The sequence below is a fragment of the Squalius cephalus genome, assembly GCF_949319135.1.
Source record: "Squalius cephalus genome assembly, chromosome: 25".
Classification (NCBI taxonomy): Eukaryota; Metazoa; Chordata; class Actinopteri; order Cypriniformes; family Leuciscidae; genus Squalius; species Squalius cephalus.
This window is the reverse complement of record NC_137146.1, coordinates 7,995,554-8,011,748: the sequence shown is the minus strand read 5'-3', so window position 1 is coordinate 8,011,748 and position 16,195 is coordinate 7,995,554. Positions and strand designations below refer to the sequence as shown.

General features: G+C 36.9%; 1 protein-coding gene across 2 annotated transcripts; it reads left to right on the top strand.

The window, feature by feature from the left end:
• Positions 1 to 2,363: 2,363 nt before the first annotated feature.
• rnpc3 (RNA-binding region (RNP1, RRM) containing 3) lies at positions 2,364 to 15,544 on the top strand. 2 transcript variants are annotated; one of them, XM_079862703.1, is made up of 16 exons: positions 2,364 to 2,412; positions 3,563 to 3,722; positions 3,821 to 3,868; positions 3,956 to 4,065; positions 5,819 to 5,923; positions 8,656 to 8,767; positions 9,394 to 9,462; positions 9,637 to 9,779; positions 10,987 to 11,112; positions 11,252 to 11,406; positions 13,341 to 13,508; positions 13,848 to 13,942; positions 14,379 to 14,437; positions 14,599 to 14,731; positions 14,924 to 14,996; positions 15,415 to 15,544. In XM_079862703.1, the coding sequence occupies exons 2-15, from the start codon at positions 3,567 to 3,569 to the stop codon at positions 14,990 to 14,992; spliced, it is 1,548 nt and encodes a 515-aa protein (XP_079718829.1). In that variant the 5' UTR covers positions 2,364 to 2,412; positions 3,563 to 3,566; the 3' UTR covers positions 14,993 to 14,996; positions 15,415 to 15,544. The 2 variants fall into 2 exon arrangements, with proteins under 2 accessions (XP_079718829.1, XP_079718828.1); XM_079862702.1 differs by having other exon boundaries at positions 2,376 to 2,412; positions 15,147 to 15,544.
• The last annotated feature ends 651 nt before the right edge of the window (positions 15,545 to 16,195 follow it).

The window sequence follows — 16,195 nt, the reverse complement described above, 5'->3', positions numbered from 1 at the left end:
CATAGCCTTCACCATACCTAGAGATTGGCATGGGGTACTTTCCATAAGATCATCTCTCAATGCAAATCAAACTAGCTTTTAGGCTAACTGAAATAAAACCATGCCAATCTCTAGGTATGGTGAAGGCTATGTGATGATGTGGGGCTATTTTAATTCCAAAGGCCAAGGGAACTTTATCAGGATGCATAGTATCCTAATTTTTTTTTTTTTTAAATACTTAAAAATAAAAATCTGCCTGCCTCTATGGGAATTTAACATAGGGGTGTACTCACTTATGCACCATGTATTTTAAGGAAGAACATTTATTTATTTACGATACATTATTCATTCACAAAGAAAATTGGTGTCCTTAAAGGTTGGATTTTTCCTAATTTTTTAAATTAAGGCATTAAGTTCAATTTCCAAAATATGATTTTTTATTCCTCTTTTTAGTCAACTTTAGCATGGGTGTATTCACTTATGCATTGCACTGTATATATATAAATACTACATGGTTTACTTGCAAAGATTAATTTGTAACCACAGAACCAATTAAATGAGCTGCAGAAAATACAATATTGAATATTTATTTTTAAACTACATGGATTATCTGCAAAAATCTATTTGTAACATCACATGGCCATTTAAATAAGCTGCAAAAAAAAAAAAAACGAAATAAATAAATAAATAAATAGCCTATAGAGAGAGACATGGTTAATTGCAAAAATTCATTTGTAACATCACATGCTAATTTAAATCAGCTGTAAAAAATACTAAACAAATAATTCTTTATTTATTTCATATTTTTTGAAGAAAGACAGACTACATGGTTTACCTGCAAAAAAATAATTTGTAATGCTGCAGGACCATTTAAATAAGCTGCAAAATATACAATATTAATAAATAAATAAAATTAGAGAGAGAGACTGCATGCTTTATCTAAAAAAATTTTTTTATAACATCACAGGACCATTTAAACATACTGCAAAAAACACAATATAATAAACATTTACCATGTTATTAGGTCTATAATATATTTTATTGCAAACTACTTTACATTAATATCCGTCACCACCATCAAACAATGATCGACAGGCTTCTAGAGAGTTCACAGTATGTCCGACCACAAGTAGTCAGCATGATAGATGATTTATGCTTCACAAGGCAATGCTGATGGGGCACAAACCTTTCCTTCTTGACACGTTTCTGTCACTAGCCGGGCCAGCTGACAGGGTGGTCAGAGACGGGCAGTCCCGCTCCCTGCTCTCTCAGGCTCTGGCTGTTCAGGCCAGGGATTAGATACCTTCCGCTCCTCCCTTCACCTGTGAAATTTCAGAGCCGGCCAGACTGAAAGGGGGCATTGTTCCCCCCGTAAGGAATGCCCGTGTTGTCCGCAATGGAGAAAAAAAAAGAAAAAGAAAAAAAAAAACTTCATTTGCACTGGAATTTGGAGGCTGTCTGACAATGGTGAGGACGATCTCCAAGTTAAGTTGGCCTTTAAACCAGGGTCACTTCTCTGTGACTGTTACCAGAGTATAACACAAACTCATAAAACCTGTCATCAAGTTTGAAATTGTATACTAATGAGGTTCCAGCTACCTTTCATAACTCAAAAATGAAAAACTAACAGACAATATGTCATGGGACTGAAATTTGGCAAAAAAAAAGTATTTATAAGGCACAATGGTGACAACCAATCCAGATCTGCAACTGCTAGGCCACCCTAGGCAAATATAAACTGTTGCCAACTTACCACACGATACATTTATCTTTCAAGCTCATTGAATATGGATTCTAGAAAATGTGAAAAGGGGGTGTCATGGAAAAAAAATTCTGAATAAGTAGGACTCAGGAGACAGAGGGGCAGTATGACTAGGAAGGAAGAAGGGAGGCAAAGATTTGGCTTGGTTATATGCCAGCCATACACACATTTGTCTGATCTCCACATAGTATGAGCATTACAGAGAAAGACCAGTAGAGTGAAGCCATTAGCACTCATAAAAGTCAGCTTGTGTTTGGCACACTGACACGAATACACGTTGACCGCATTCAAAGCTCAACCATTCAATCCAGTTACCAACATTATTAGAAAAATATATCTTGCAACTTTACAAACAATACTACATTTTTTACTAATTAAATGAATACATAAATCAAACAGCTCATTTAATATAGTCTTTACCTTTAAAGCACCTCTTTACTGAATACATGCTGACTAAAATGCTGATCCTGATTAATTCCGTTATCAGCAGTGCCATCTCCTGGCCAAAAAAAGAGAAGAATTTTCTGGAAGTTGACCGTTTGTGATTGATGTCCATTGCGCACCAATCAGTGAAGGAAATGGCCCGCAAACAACCAATCAGGTATCCGATTTCCTTGACCTCACTAGACACGCCCACAAACTTAGTGCGGAAGAGGGTGAATTTGAACCGGGTATGTGTGTCTCATATCTCTCGCTCTTAACCCATCACTGTATCATTTAGCTGCTACTATCTTTATGCTGCTCTATATTTCTTTAGAAGCGCAATGCTTTATTTATTCATTTTTATTTTAACCATAAACGGTCGTTTATCTGTACTCGAGTTTTCTTGCTGCTAATGTTTTGTCAGGCTCGCTTCACAACAAAACCTCTCAACTTGCTTTTGCTAATTTTTAAACTGTTTAACGTTACTTACGAACAAAATCTTAAGCCTGCCACTCCTTCAATGCAAATTCAACGTATCCTTCAGTCTTTGATAAGGGTCAGATATAAGAATAGTCCTCTTTAGCCTGTGCAGATACTGTGTTTCCAGGACTTCATTCCCCCTGAACAACAATAGATGCTTAGCTTCAGTTCCGGACAGACACGCTGCAGGATTATGCAGAAAGTTTGCTCTGTCATAGTATTGAAACGAACTAAAATGCATTAACCCATGCATTCTATTTAATTTTTATATGTACTTAATATACTAATAATATATAATAATGAAGGTAATAACTGTCTTGATGAATCCAGTTTGAAGCCAATTATTATGAACAGTATTTATTTATGTCCCTCGCAAGTTCTCGTTAATGTGAAAACATGTTATTATTATTATTCCAATGCAAAAAATAATGATACTTATTTTTTTATATTATAATGTTGAGATTTTATACAGTCCAGCTATTTTTAATGAGTCTGGGCAAGATTGATATATGTAGCTGTTGTAGTATTGGCATGTGGTGTGGGAAATTAGCATAATTGCCATAAAATAATGGCTTTTCAAGAAAAAAAAAAAAAAAATTGTCATTTGTTGCAAACATTTATTATTATTTATTTTAGATTGGGAACATTCATTTGGTAAAATGTATCATGCACATTATTGCATTTATATTGATGTTAAAAACATTAATTTGGTGTGCAATGTAAGGGAAAGCTGTGGACATGAAATCAAAATTAAGGTGACTTGTAACTTTTATAATGCAGCAAGTCTTTGTTTTGGCTCACTAAACTACAATGAAAACATGCTTTTTTACCCTCTGCTCGCTTTAAAGACGCACATGCCATTTGCATCATGAACTAACAAAGTTACTAATGGACTTAATTGTTTGTCTTTGAATGTAGAATCATGGCAGAGACGGACGAGGCCGACGTTCAAACAAAGAAAAGCAAAACCCTCATCGTACGGCATCTTCCCAGAGAATTCAACAGAGATGAGAAAGAGGATCTTCTGAAATATTTTGGTGCCTCCTCCGTAAGAGCGCTGTCAGAGAAGGGACCACTAGTAAGTCGTAAGATTTGGAAGTACAAAAGTTGCAAATTGCTGTGGGTAAATGATGCAATGAATAAATACAGCTGACCTGATTGTATTGTCGTCTGCAGAAGCATATGGCATTTGCAACTTTCAGCAGTCAGACCTCAGCCTCTAAGGTAAAATTAAAATACACATGCTCCTCTTGTGGTTTAAGAGATGGCTTCGACATGTTAGTAATCCAAATTGCTTTTCTCCACCCACAGGCGCTAAACAGACTTCATCAGCTGAGAATCCTTGGTCACACACTAGTGGTTGAGTTTGCTAAAGATCAAGACAATGCCAGTGTTTTGAAAGACCCACCTGTGTCTAACAGGTAAATGGCAAAATCAATCATAACAATAGACTTTCAGCTATTCCTATTCCTTCCCTCCTCTAATACACACTGTCTCTGATTTGCTAACTGTCCATTTCTATATTTTATCATTACTGTGTGTTTATGGATGCTTCTTCAAATATGGGCACTTTTATGTGACAGGGGTTGATTTAAACAAGCATATTTAATTTAGTTATATATAGTTCACATTAAAACTCTCTTGGAATTTATTTGTTCATGGTTTAAATCATTTATTTTGGCTACTTTTCAAATGCCTTTTTTGAAGAGATTTGCATGATCCTTGTCTCAGGAAAAAGTCAATTGACTTACATATTTTAAAAACATTGATAATATTCACAAAGATTATATACATTGTTTACAAAACTACACATCATTTAATTTCTGACCAACAATTTTGTCAATAAAGTTTTATTAAAAGTTGCGACAAAATTGTCAGTTTATTTAATGTAAAATGAGAATTGTAGTGTGTGAAGAAAAAAATTGAGGTAAATATAGGTTAAATATTTTTGTTGTGTGTCATTTCTAATCAATCTGGGTTTTTTTTATGCCAAAAATAACAGCAATAGTGAAAATATTTATAGGATCTAAGAATACATAAAATTATAGCTATGAAATTAGCCTTAGCAAGACATAATAGTCTGCTATTTTATTTTAAAAATGTTAAAAATATCATTTCCAACACATAGGCTAATCATATTAAACACAATTCATAATTAGAAATGATGTGGAAATTTTCATGTTGTTTCAGGAAAAATTAAAATTTCCCCATAATGCATGTACATACACTGCTGAACATCGTTAGTAGACAAGTTAAACTAGTTTTTATGACACATATGTTTTAAGATAGTTTATTTTCTACAAGTTCACATGATCAAAAATAGTCCATATTTGAAGAAACACCCTTATATTCAGTGTTGGGGAAAAGTCCAATACATCACAATATTTCATTACTCCCTAAAAAAGTAAATAATTGTGTTACTTTTTATACTTTAGCATGACTTTTTCCTCACCTGGGCTGGGTTTGCTTGTTTGTTTTGTAATAATAATAATAAAAACTAAAAGTTCTATTTTCAGCAAATCAGACTGAATGAAATGATGAATGAAATTCATGCCTGACAAACCTTTCAGCTGTGCTACCATTCTGTGTTGCAGAAAAATAGGAAAAACAAAAAAATAAAACACAAATGTGATGTTTATCTAAAGCCATATTTACTGATTGGCATGCTTGAATTGGATTATTGAATGTCAGCAGCAAAAACATTGATTCATCAAGTGAGATTAAATGCATAAAGTATATTTGTTTTATTTACATTTAATTATTGCAGGTTTGCGTATTCTGATTTTGCATTTCACTACTTTTATTCATTTTGAGGAATACTGAATCTGTTTATGCAAATGAGATGCATAGAGATAAATACATTCTCACATTTAGTAGATCCATAATAACCATCATGTTCACACAGTGCACACAACGCCTCTGCACTTGCTTCCAATTTCTCTTAACATGGGGACAGGAGAGGTGTCAGTCAATAAATGGGAAAACAAAGTAACCCGTGTTACTTATTTGAAAAAGTGATTTAGATATTTTGTTGTAAATGTAAAAGTAGTGTTACTTCACTAGTTACTTAAAATAATCTGATTTTGTAGCTTGCGTTAGTTGTAATGCCTTACCCCCAACACTGCTTATATTTATAATAAAACGCCCCCCATAATAGTTTTCCTTCTGTTTCAGTGGTGCTGGTGCTAAAGCTGAAAAGGGGAAGAAAGAAAAACAACAACAACAACAACAACAACACAATGTTCCTATGATGGACAACAGCATTGCTCCCAGTCTGGGGTAGGTGTACACATGCGTGTCTGTGTTTGTTTGATCAGCACATTGACTTCCTCTCACATTCGCGATCTCACTGTGTCACTGTGTTTATGATGTCACTGGAGATTTGAGACAGGCTAACGCTCTCGGCTGACATCCCGTACCTGGTGTCAGTAGTTCAGGCCCTGGTAATCCTGTAGGAAGTGCCCATAGCGAATAGAGAAAGAGGGAGAGAGGAAGTTGGCGAGTGGTTGTCACCATCCGTCTCATGTCCAATTACAGGCCCATGTCTCAGAGTGTCTGTTCTGCGGTGACAGCCCGTCTGCTCTTGCCATGTGGTAGCACCAGGTGGCCTTTGATAAAGAGACCGTGGGCTAAGATATAATTTTGCACAAGGAGCCTGCACTTCACCCTCACTTAACGAGCGGAGCTGTGACAGATTTTTATTTATTTAATTCCACCAGAGCAGCTCGTGCACAGACCAGGGTGGCTTGAAAAGCGTGTTTTTCAGTGCTGTGATGCTCTGAATGAGGTGCAGACCGTTTCCATGATAGAACATGCAATCAAATTCAACTTGAAAGAGTCTTGACATTCAAAGCATTTGGCTTGCGAGGGAAAGTACGTTACAAAGTTGGATCTTGGAGTTGGAGTTGTGGGTAGCACTTTCTTTTCACAGTATCTATGTTACTTTTTACATTTTAAATATGCTTTTTTAAAATGATGGTGTGTATGTGTTTGTAATAAATATACAGTATATATATGTGTGTGTGTGTTTGTTATATATATATATATATATATATATATATATATATGTATACACATACACACAGATGAGCCAAAACATTATGACCACCTGCCTAATATGCTGTTGGTCTTCTGCGTGCTGCCAAAACAGCGCTGACCCGCTGAGCCATGGACTCTACATGACCCAACAGTGTGTTCTGTGTTATCTGGCACCAAGACGTTAGCAGCAGATTCTTCAAGTCCAGTAGGTTGCAAGCTGGAGCTGCTGTGGATTGAACTTGTTGGTCTAGCACATCCCACAGATGCTCAAGTGGATTGAGATCAGGGGAATTTGTGGGCCAGGGCTCTTCATCATGTTCCTCAAACCATTCCTGAACAATGTGTACAGTGTGGCAGGATGCATTATCCTGCTGAAAGAGGCCACTTCCACCAGAGACCACCATTGTCATGAAGGGGTGTACCTGGTCTACAACAATGTTTAGGGAGGTGGCACGTGCCAAATTTACATCCACATGAATGGCTGTACCCAGGGTTTCCCAGCAGAACAGATCATCAGATCATCACACTCCCTCCACCGGCTTGTCGTCGTCCCACAGTGCATCCTGGTGCCATCACAAACCGTGCTCATGTACATGGCCGTCCACTTAATGTAAAAGAAAACGGTTCAGGCAACCTTCTTCCACTGCTCCAAGGTCCAGTTAAGACCCTTACGTGTCCATTGTAGGGGCTTTCGAAGGTGGACAGGGGTCATCATAGGCACATAGGATTGGTCTACGACTACGCAGCAGAGTGTGATGCACTGTGTGTTGTGACACATTCCTCCCATCACTAAAATTTTGTGTGACTTCTGCCACAGTAGACCTTCTGTTGACTCGATGACAGCCTTCGTTGCCCTCGTGCATCAATGAGCCATGGGCGTCCAACACACTGTTGCCGGTTTGTGGTTTGTCCCTCCTTTGTCCCTCCTCAGACCACTGTTGGTAAATTCTCACCACTGCTGCTGACCAGGAGCAACCCACAGGCCTTGCAGTTTCACAGATACTCTGACCCAGTTGCCTTGCCATAACAATTTGGCCCTTGTGACTCACCTGTGATTGGTCATAATGTTTTGGCTCATCAGTGTATGTTCATACAGTATATATATGAAGAGATCAGATGCAAAAGCCTCTAAGTGCCATCTGAAATTTTCTTCTAGAATGATCATTTTTATCAAGCTCGTATATTTAAGTTCAGTAATTTCACTTAAAGATGCTTTTGCATCTGAACTCTTCATATATATATATATATATATATATATGTATACAGTATATACAATTGATTTATTTATTTATATCTAATAGCAGACACTTAAATTTTCATTTTTATTATTATTTTCAAACTTATTAATAAATAATAATAATCATAATGGAATTAGTTTTTTTTTTTTATTGTAATTATTACAAATATTATAATTAAATATCTTGCTAAAATCTTACTGCTCTCATACTGGCAACGATCATTAAATTAGTTTAATGGCGACTTTATGAGACTTAAATACATTAAAAGCTTAATTTTATATTACCAGCAAAATCATTATGAATATTTTAAGTATTGCCTTAAATTAAGTACTACAGTATTAATATTCAGTATTGGTGAGTAGTGGTATAATAAAAGTTATGATGGTACAAACTTACTTTGAGTGTGTAAATTCTTACAGAATTGGCATAACCTGATTGTAATCATAAAAATATAAAATGTAGGTAAATAAAATATAAAATGTAGGTATAAAATGTTGGCCACAAAAAAAAAAAGTTACTTTTTGTTTGTAACTTGTAGCTGTAACTGTAGCTAACTAAGGGTAGCTGCTCACCCGTTCCTGAATGCAGGCGTGGGCATTTACCAAACACAGCCAAATATTTGTACCTTGTTCTTATATTTATGCTTCACCATTATGTTCATGGATTTTGTCATGGGTAGCATTTCTGGAACGACTTGCAATTTTTCATGTATGCTTTTTTTCTTTCCTCCCGCAGGTTGAAATTTCAAACAAATCCAACGCTGAAATATTTATACCCTCCTCCTTCGAGTGGAATTTTGACAAACATTTCACACACACTTTTGAGCGTACCCAAGTTCTACGTTCAAGTGAGTAGAGACAACAAAGTATTTTTTCCCCCTGTCTTTTTCTGTTGTTTTATTTATCAGTTCATGTTGGGAATGTGTAAACAAGCACATCTATATGATTACCTCTTGTGTACCAGCATCTCTCTCCCTCTTTCAGGTTTTTAGGTCATATCAGGTCAAAAAGATAGGAAAGCGTTCTCACAGCTCTCAGAGTGGCACTAATGTGATTTCTCTGAATCAAGTCCAGTCCCTAAAACATCAAACCACAATATTTGGAGGGAATTATTCTGATGGTATTAATATCGCGCTCATGTGGGAGGGATGAGTGATGTATTTAACATTTTCCCTTAAGCTACACCGCACCACTTTGTGAAACAGCATGATATAATCTGGCCTGCCTTTTGGTGGCGCTAGCTTTCTTCTAACAGGCTGGTGTTTTAATCACATTAAATCTGTTGCTCAGAGCTCCGTTTTAGAGCCATCACTGAGCCTAAATATATTCCAATGCAGCAATCTGGGTTACATATGGAGCCAGGGTCACAATTAATGTTTGTGCCCAAGAAATATGCAGCACCAGGTGTGTGAATACAACACACACACACACACACACACTCACTTTTTCATCAGATGAACATGTTCCTCCACAGGTTCTTCACTTGATGAATAAGATGAACCTCCCCAGCCCATTCGGCCCGGTGACGCCTCGTCCGCCAATGGTGAGTTGGTATATGCGCTTTTGTGAATGTTTATCTTATCTTAAATTGAAGTCTGAATTCAAAGTCAACCTCATCCCTGATGCTTTGCGTTTCACTGAAGCCCATCAATATAAGTGCTATGCTAATATTGATGAGCTACACAAAGGTGTAACCCACTCATCTGCACCGTTTCAGTTTGAGATGCCCCCAGGCCCACTGCCGCCCATGCCCCCACCCTTCCCCCCACAGAACCCTCCTCTGCCGGAGCACGAGGAGGGGGCGTCGGGCAGTGAAGAAGAATCCGAGTATGAGAGTGGAGATGAGGAAGATAAAGAGAGGTAGCCGGCTTTCCATCTTTCTATTTTATTTACAAGTTGTTTAATTAGTTTGACATTAATTAGTAGATGCGTGCAATCAAAATGATGTCTGAAGCGCAGTGTATGCAAGCAAGTTGTGTTCTGAAATGTATCCAAACTGAATTCGAAAATCAATAGTACAGTATGTTGAATGTGTCAAATAGCTATAGAGTTGGTTAAAGTTAAAGCGATTTCTGAGAAACGCTGTTGAAAGTGGATTGAACCGAGCACGTACCACATCACACAGCCAATCAGCAGTAGGGGGCCTATACACTCATGATGGGGAAGGAGAGAGAGAGAGAGAGAGCAAGAGGGAGATTTAAAGAAGGGAGAGTGTGTTTGTTTGGGTTCATTTCAAATATCAACAGTGTTTCTCAGAAACTGTGAACATGTTAATAGCAAACCTGCATGATCTTTTTCAGCAAGGATGCATTCAATTGATCAAAACATTGATCAAGATAGTAAAGACATTTATGTCACGAAATTTTAAGCAGCACAACTGTTTTAACACTGATAATAATAACAAATGTTTCCTGAGCAGAAAATAATGATTTCTGAAGGATCATGTGACACTTAAAACTAGTAATGTCAAGTACATCAGACATCAGACAAGTAATGATGCTGAAAATTAAGCTTTATCACATAAATAAATTAAATTTAAAACATATTAAAAAAGAAAAGTTATTTTAAATTGTAGCATTTCCACACTATTACTCGTTTTACTATGAGACTTCTTTCAAAAACATTTAAAAATCATACTGACCCTAAACTTTTGAACAGTATTATTCAATGCTAAAATTGATATTTTAACCAGAGTCCTAAATGTAAAAATATGAGAAATGAGCATGTACAATTAAATGTTCAATATCAAAATATCAACAATAATAAACAAACCAAATTTTTCTGGCCTTAATAGGCGTTTTCCCTGCAGACAGACAGATTACTAACAAATATTGTGCTTGCTACATGTCTAAAATCTAAATGCCTAAAAATAAATGTGATAGTATTTTTGACTATGCATCATCAGCATTGGCATGTTTTCTCATGACAGATTGTCAGCCTCCAGAATGGCAGCAGCTAAAAGCTGCAAAGTGTTCAGTTTGTTTGTTTCATTGCTGTATTTTGCCTTGCTTTCAAAAGCCATACATGTTTAATAGCTTCACACTTCTTCTCCCTGCCTTCCACAAAGGATGATCAGACTGATGGGCCTTGTTAACCAGCCATGCAAAAGACCGCTGAGAGCAAAGACTTCTTCCAAGAGAAAGAAACCCAAACTAAAAGACTTCCTGTTTATTCCCAAACCGGATTCCCACGGGTAAACTGTCAGCTACATTTCACTCAACCATAAGCTTCTTTATAATTAATTAAGTAAAATTAAGCAACGCCTTATAGTTTCAAAAGACCACCTTATAATACAAAGAGATTTGCTGAAAGCTCAATGTTGTATCTCTCAGACCCTCAGGCCCAGCCCTGCAGCCAGCAGACGTGTTCGAGCAACCTCAGATGCTCGGACAGAAGAAAATTGAGTTCCATATATCGGCTGAGTCGTCCACCATCCTCGAGGGGCCTGGACAGAATCAAGAGCGGCAATTTGCAGATGCGACTGAAGGTAAGGCTGCAGGTCCCCCGCCACTCCTTCTATCCCATCATTCATTTATCTATCCGCCTGCATCACCGAATGCGCCCCAGGTTCACCCATCCATCCTGAGCGGACCTGCTCAATTAACACAGCAATTAGCCCTGAGAATAGTGACTCAGCTGGAGAGAAGATTTAATGTATCGGGCTGTCAGTAGACCGAGCTGCTCTCACCATGAGGCGCCGAGACCCTCCCCTGTGTCAGGATAACCCTGAAACTTTATTCGGGATAAGGCTGCACGATACTGGAAAGAAAACTCATTAAATCGTCAAAATAGCAATATTTAGTTTTTCTGCAATATGAACAAGTATAGGAAGTTTCACCAGATGACTTGAATAACTCTATTTGGAAAGAATGATTAATTCTAGAATAATTTAGGTGATTTTGTTGGGGAGTGCATCTGCATGGAAAACAAATAAAATAAATAAATTCTTCAGAGTAAATAATTATGATGTGGATGTACTTGTGTTTACTCTTTGCAAAATCATAAACTCATAAAGTTAACAGTAAAAAAAAAAAATCTCTTTCCACTTGAGTTTTCACAGGCCACATTCACACATAATTATTTTATTGTGATTTATTATTAAATAAATCAAAACAAAATAATTATATTGTAATAGTACCATTGTACTTTAAAATAAAAAATAAATTAATAAATCTAATAAAAAAAACAGTACTAGTATTTACTTCTTAATTTGTTCAACTGCATACCTTAAAGCTTTTAATTTGACGGGTAGCCAACAAATAAACAAATGTGCTGGCAGTTTCAGAGTGAATGCGCTGTATGTTCATTTCCACGCATGCAGCTCACAGCGTCTCAGAACAGCTTTATTCACAGTAAATGAACCAAGCTGTTCTGAGACACTGTTTCATGTACTACACGTGTGTAAATGATGTGGTTCACTCTGAACCGGTGGCACATATATATTTACTTAATTAAATCGCAGCCTGTGTAATTTGATAATCGCACTAAGCCTTATTATGATATCAGTTCTATTTTGATATATTGTTGTGCAAACCTAATTCAGGAATCATGAATGACGGAACTCTTAAATAAAACGCACACTAAACTTTTCGGTGCGAATACATCTTAGCAATTATTTAATGTTGGCACATGCAGACACAGCAAATAAAAGTCATCCTCTGCTCTCAAATTGAGATTCCCGGTCTTTTGTTTACTTATCTTCCTGTTTGTTTTCCATTAATGTCTATGACCAAAAACGGAGATGAAAACCATTCAAAGTCAAAGAGCTTTCCTAACCCTCTTTATAAAAAAAAAAACCGAGTACAGGGCCGGTAGTTATTTTCATTATACTCGCTTTCTACTGATGTTTAAATGACGAGAAACGTCAAAGAAATCCACCTCTCTGAGGGAACTTATCAGCTCTTCCTGCTCTAGTACACTTTAGGCACTATAGATCTGTCAGACAAGTTTCCAGAGGATTTGTGTAGCCTCGCTGCTTCCCATAATTCCTCATACGCTTTTGCTTACGGCTTACTGCCAACTGCCAGGTGACATCTCCAACTGCGCTATGAAAGAACCTGAAAGGAAACCCCATGGAGCGTGACCCCCCGCAAACACACCAGTGTCACCCTCCGAGATTAATACACTCGCCTGTTTTTCCTCTGGCTTGGATTTTCCACTTTATCTGAATTTACGTGCCTTTTGTTATTGATTACAGGTATTGATTCTGCATGACAAGAAAACAATCCTGTGCTTTCTAGTTTGTTTTGAAGAGTCAAAGGCTTGTCGTTTTGATGCGTGTTGTTCACACAAGACTTCGGTGCCGCCTTTCACTTGTCATCATTGAAATCTGCAACAGGCAGCCTTTCACAAACAGATTGAAATTGAGCACCGTGACAGTTCAAAACACGCTCTAATTATGTTTATGCAACTTCTTCCTAGACACGGCAGAGAAGGAGGTTTCCGCTCAGGAAGCCTCAGAAGGGTTCGGGAAGATCTACCCAAGCGCTCAGGTCCCCAGACAGGAGGAAGAGAAGGAGGAAGATGAGGACATCCCCTCGGAGTTCATCTCTAGGAGAGAGCTAGAGAGAGGCAGACTCTCCAGAGACGGTGAAAGACTCTCAAATTGTGCACGCAAAAACTCTCTCTTTTTTGTAGTACACCGAACATCAAATAGAATTGAGAAGCTCTACTAAAGAATTTAGCTTCGAGTGTTCACAAGAAAGATGCAGTCAGTCTTTAAAGAGGAAATTAATATTTGATAGCACACCAGGCTGTCGTCATATGACTGTTTGTATGTTTCAGATGTTTGCTAGTGATTACTGGCAGGTATTTATTTTAAGTCAGCCAGTCATTCCTTTAACAACTTTGTTTCAGATTTACTTTTCACATGACTGTGTATGTCTGTTGTATTGATTTATTTTGTTATTGATTCTTTTACATTTACAGAGATAAAGAAAATGTCTGTGTTTAAAAATTACGAACCCGGAGAACCAACCTGCAGGCTTTACGTTAAGAATATTGCAAAGCAAGTTAAAGAAAAAGTAAGTATCTGGATAATAGTCTTGTAAATAAATATATATATAAATATATACACGTTTATGTATCTTACCTAAGAAAGAACTGGGTAATATGAGGTAACTACATGGGTTAAGGTTAGGTTTAGGATAGGTTCAGGGTCAGTACCTAGTTATTACCCAGTTATTGTATAACTATAATTATTAATAATATGGTTATGGTATAACTATAATAAGTACATAGTATGTACATGCGGAACAGGACTGTAAAATAAAGTGCAACCGATATCACTACTCTTTATCATTACAGTATACTCCAAATATACCATATATATTTGTATTCTATATATAGCAAATTCTTAAGATCACATACCACTTCATCAGCATGTGTCTAGAACAGCCTGACAGCTCATAATTCTCACTTTAGTACCAGATATATAACCCAGCTCAATCTTTTCCACAGGATCTGAAGTTCATCTATGGCCGGTATATCGACATCTCCTCAGAGGAGGAGAGAAACATGTAAGCACCACTGTCTAATGCCTCAGGCCCTTGTCTGAGGCCTCAACTCCTCGAATCACTATCAAAGCCAATGAAAAGCAAACATTGTTCTCAGGAGCGATGAATAAAGGCGAGTTCTTCATGAACATGTGCTGATGTATAAGCGTGCTTGTTCCCGTCAGGTTTGGTATTGTTTTGATGAGAGAGGGGAGGATGAAAGGTCAGGCATTCATCGAACTCCCCAGCGAGAGAAGCGCGGAGAAGGCCTTAAAAGAAACCAATGGATATATACTCAACGACAGACCTCTTGTGGTGGTATCCTTTGTTTTCAGCCATTCTCTGCATTCACAATCTGACAGACATGTATAGATGAAGAGACTCATGTAGAAATCCACTTGAGCTGTTTTTAGACATGCTGGAATTAATGTTTTTGTCTAGGTTCATCTAGGATTTATTATTACAAATGTTTTTCTGTCAAATAACAGTATGCCTTAACTTAAACTTTAGCACTTCGCCAGATCTGCAAAACCTAAACAGGAATCTGCTGACTCAAAGAAAGGAGGGAAAAAACACTAAACTGGTGGGTTAAGGATCACTTTGAGATCAACACTATATGTATTTATTTTTCAAGCTGTCCGTAAGTTGGAGTGGGTTGGTGAAAATGTACTGAATATTTATTATTATAGCTTCTAGATTTTTAAGCTTGATTTTTTTTTTCCATTTGTTTAAGATGATGTTGATGTTGCGTCAAATTACCTCAGTCACGAGCCTACGGGAGCTCCATCTTTACTTCATATCCTTTAAAATATCCTTTAAAAGAGTTATTTAAATTGCTTGCTTTTATCAAAAAATATATAGGTAATAATAACTGAATTCTTTCAAATGTCAAGCAATGTTTTTCTGCCTCAGCACTGTCCTTTAGCATAAAATAAAATTCATTCATTGTCGCACATAAATCTTATTACTATTCACATATTTCCCCTTCTATTGTATTGCAGACTGCAGCTGTTGAGTCCTGTTGGGCTGAAGTTCATCATCATCTATTGTAATTTTTATTTTATTTTTTTAGGAACTGATTTTGTTGATATGTCTTGCAATACAGTAAAATAAAAGGAAATAATACTGCCATCTGGCATCTTCATTGAAACTGCTGCCCAATTTCAAGACCATAGCTACGTTGTTTATATATACTTTTATGTCTAATATTGTTATTAATCTGGGTTGTTTGTGCGCTCAAGGTTGCAAAAGGTCGGATCCTGATGTTTAATGGTACCAGTATTGTTTTGCACGCACAACATGTGCCTTTGAAGTGAAGGGGAATAAATTTAAAAGTCGCTATCAGTCAGCCGGCTCATCTTCCAGCAGCACAGCAACAGATGGTGCTGTCAATACAGCAGAGCTCAGACAAACACAAACAATACACAAGAAAGACTGTGACCAGGGCTGGCTCGACTCGGAAGATTAGCTGTTATTTGTTTATTGTACTTTAGACTGTAGTTCTGAGATCTAAGATTCTCAAGATGCATTGCACCAGGTTTGATTTTTGGGACTCCAAATGTTTAATTGGTTTTCATTATCAATCATGTTGCTCTTGACATTGCATGAGATTTGAGATTTTCTGCTTTTAAAATATTAAACCACTGTCCATGGGATAAAAAAAACAAAACAAAAAAAAACCCTTCGTAAGTTTAAGACCAATTGAACAACAAGAACGAAATGGATGATGCATTTTTAAATTAAGCGTGAAATATTAGACACTTCTTATGTTGCGTCTGAAAG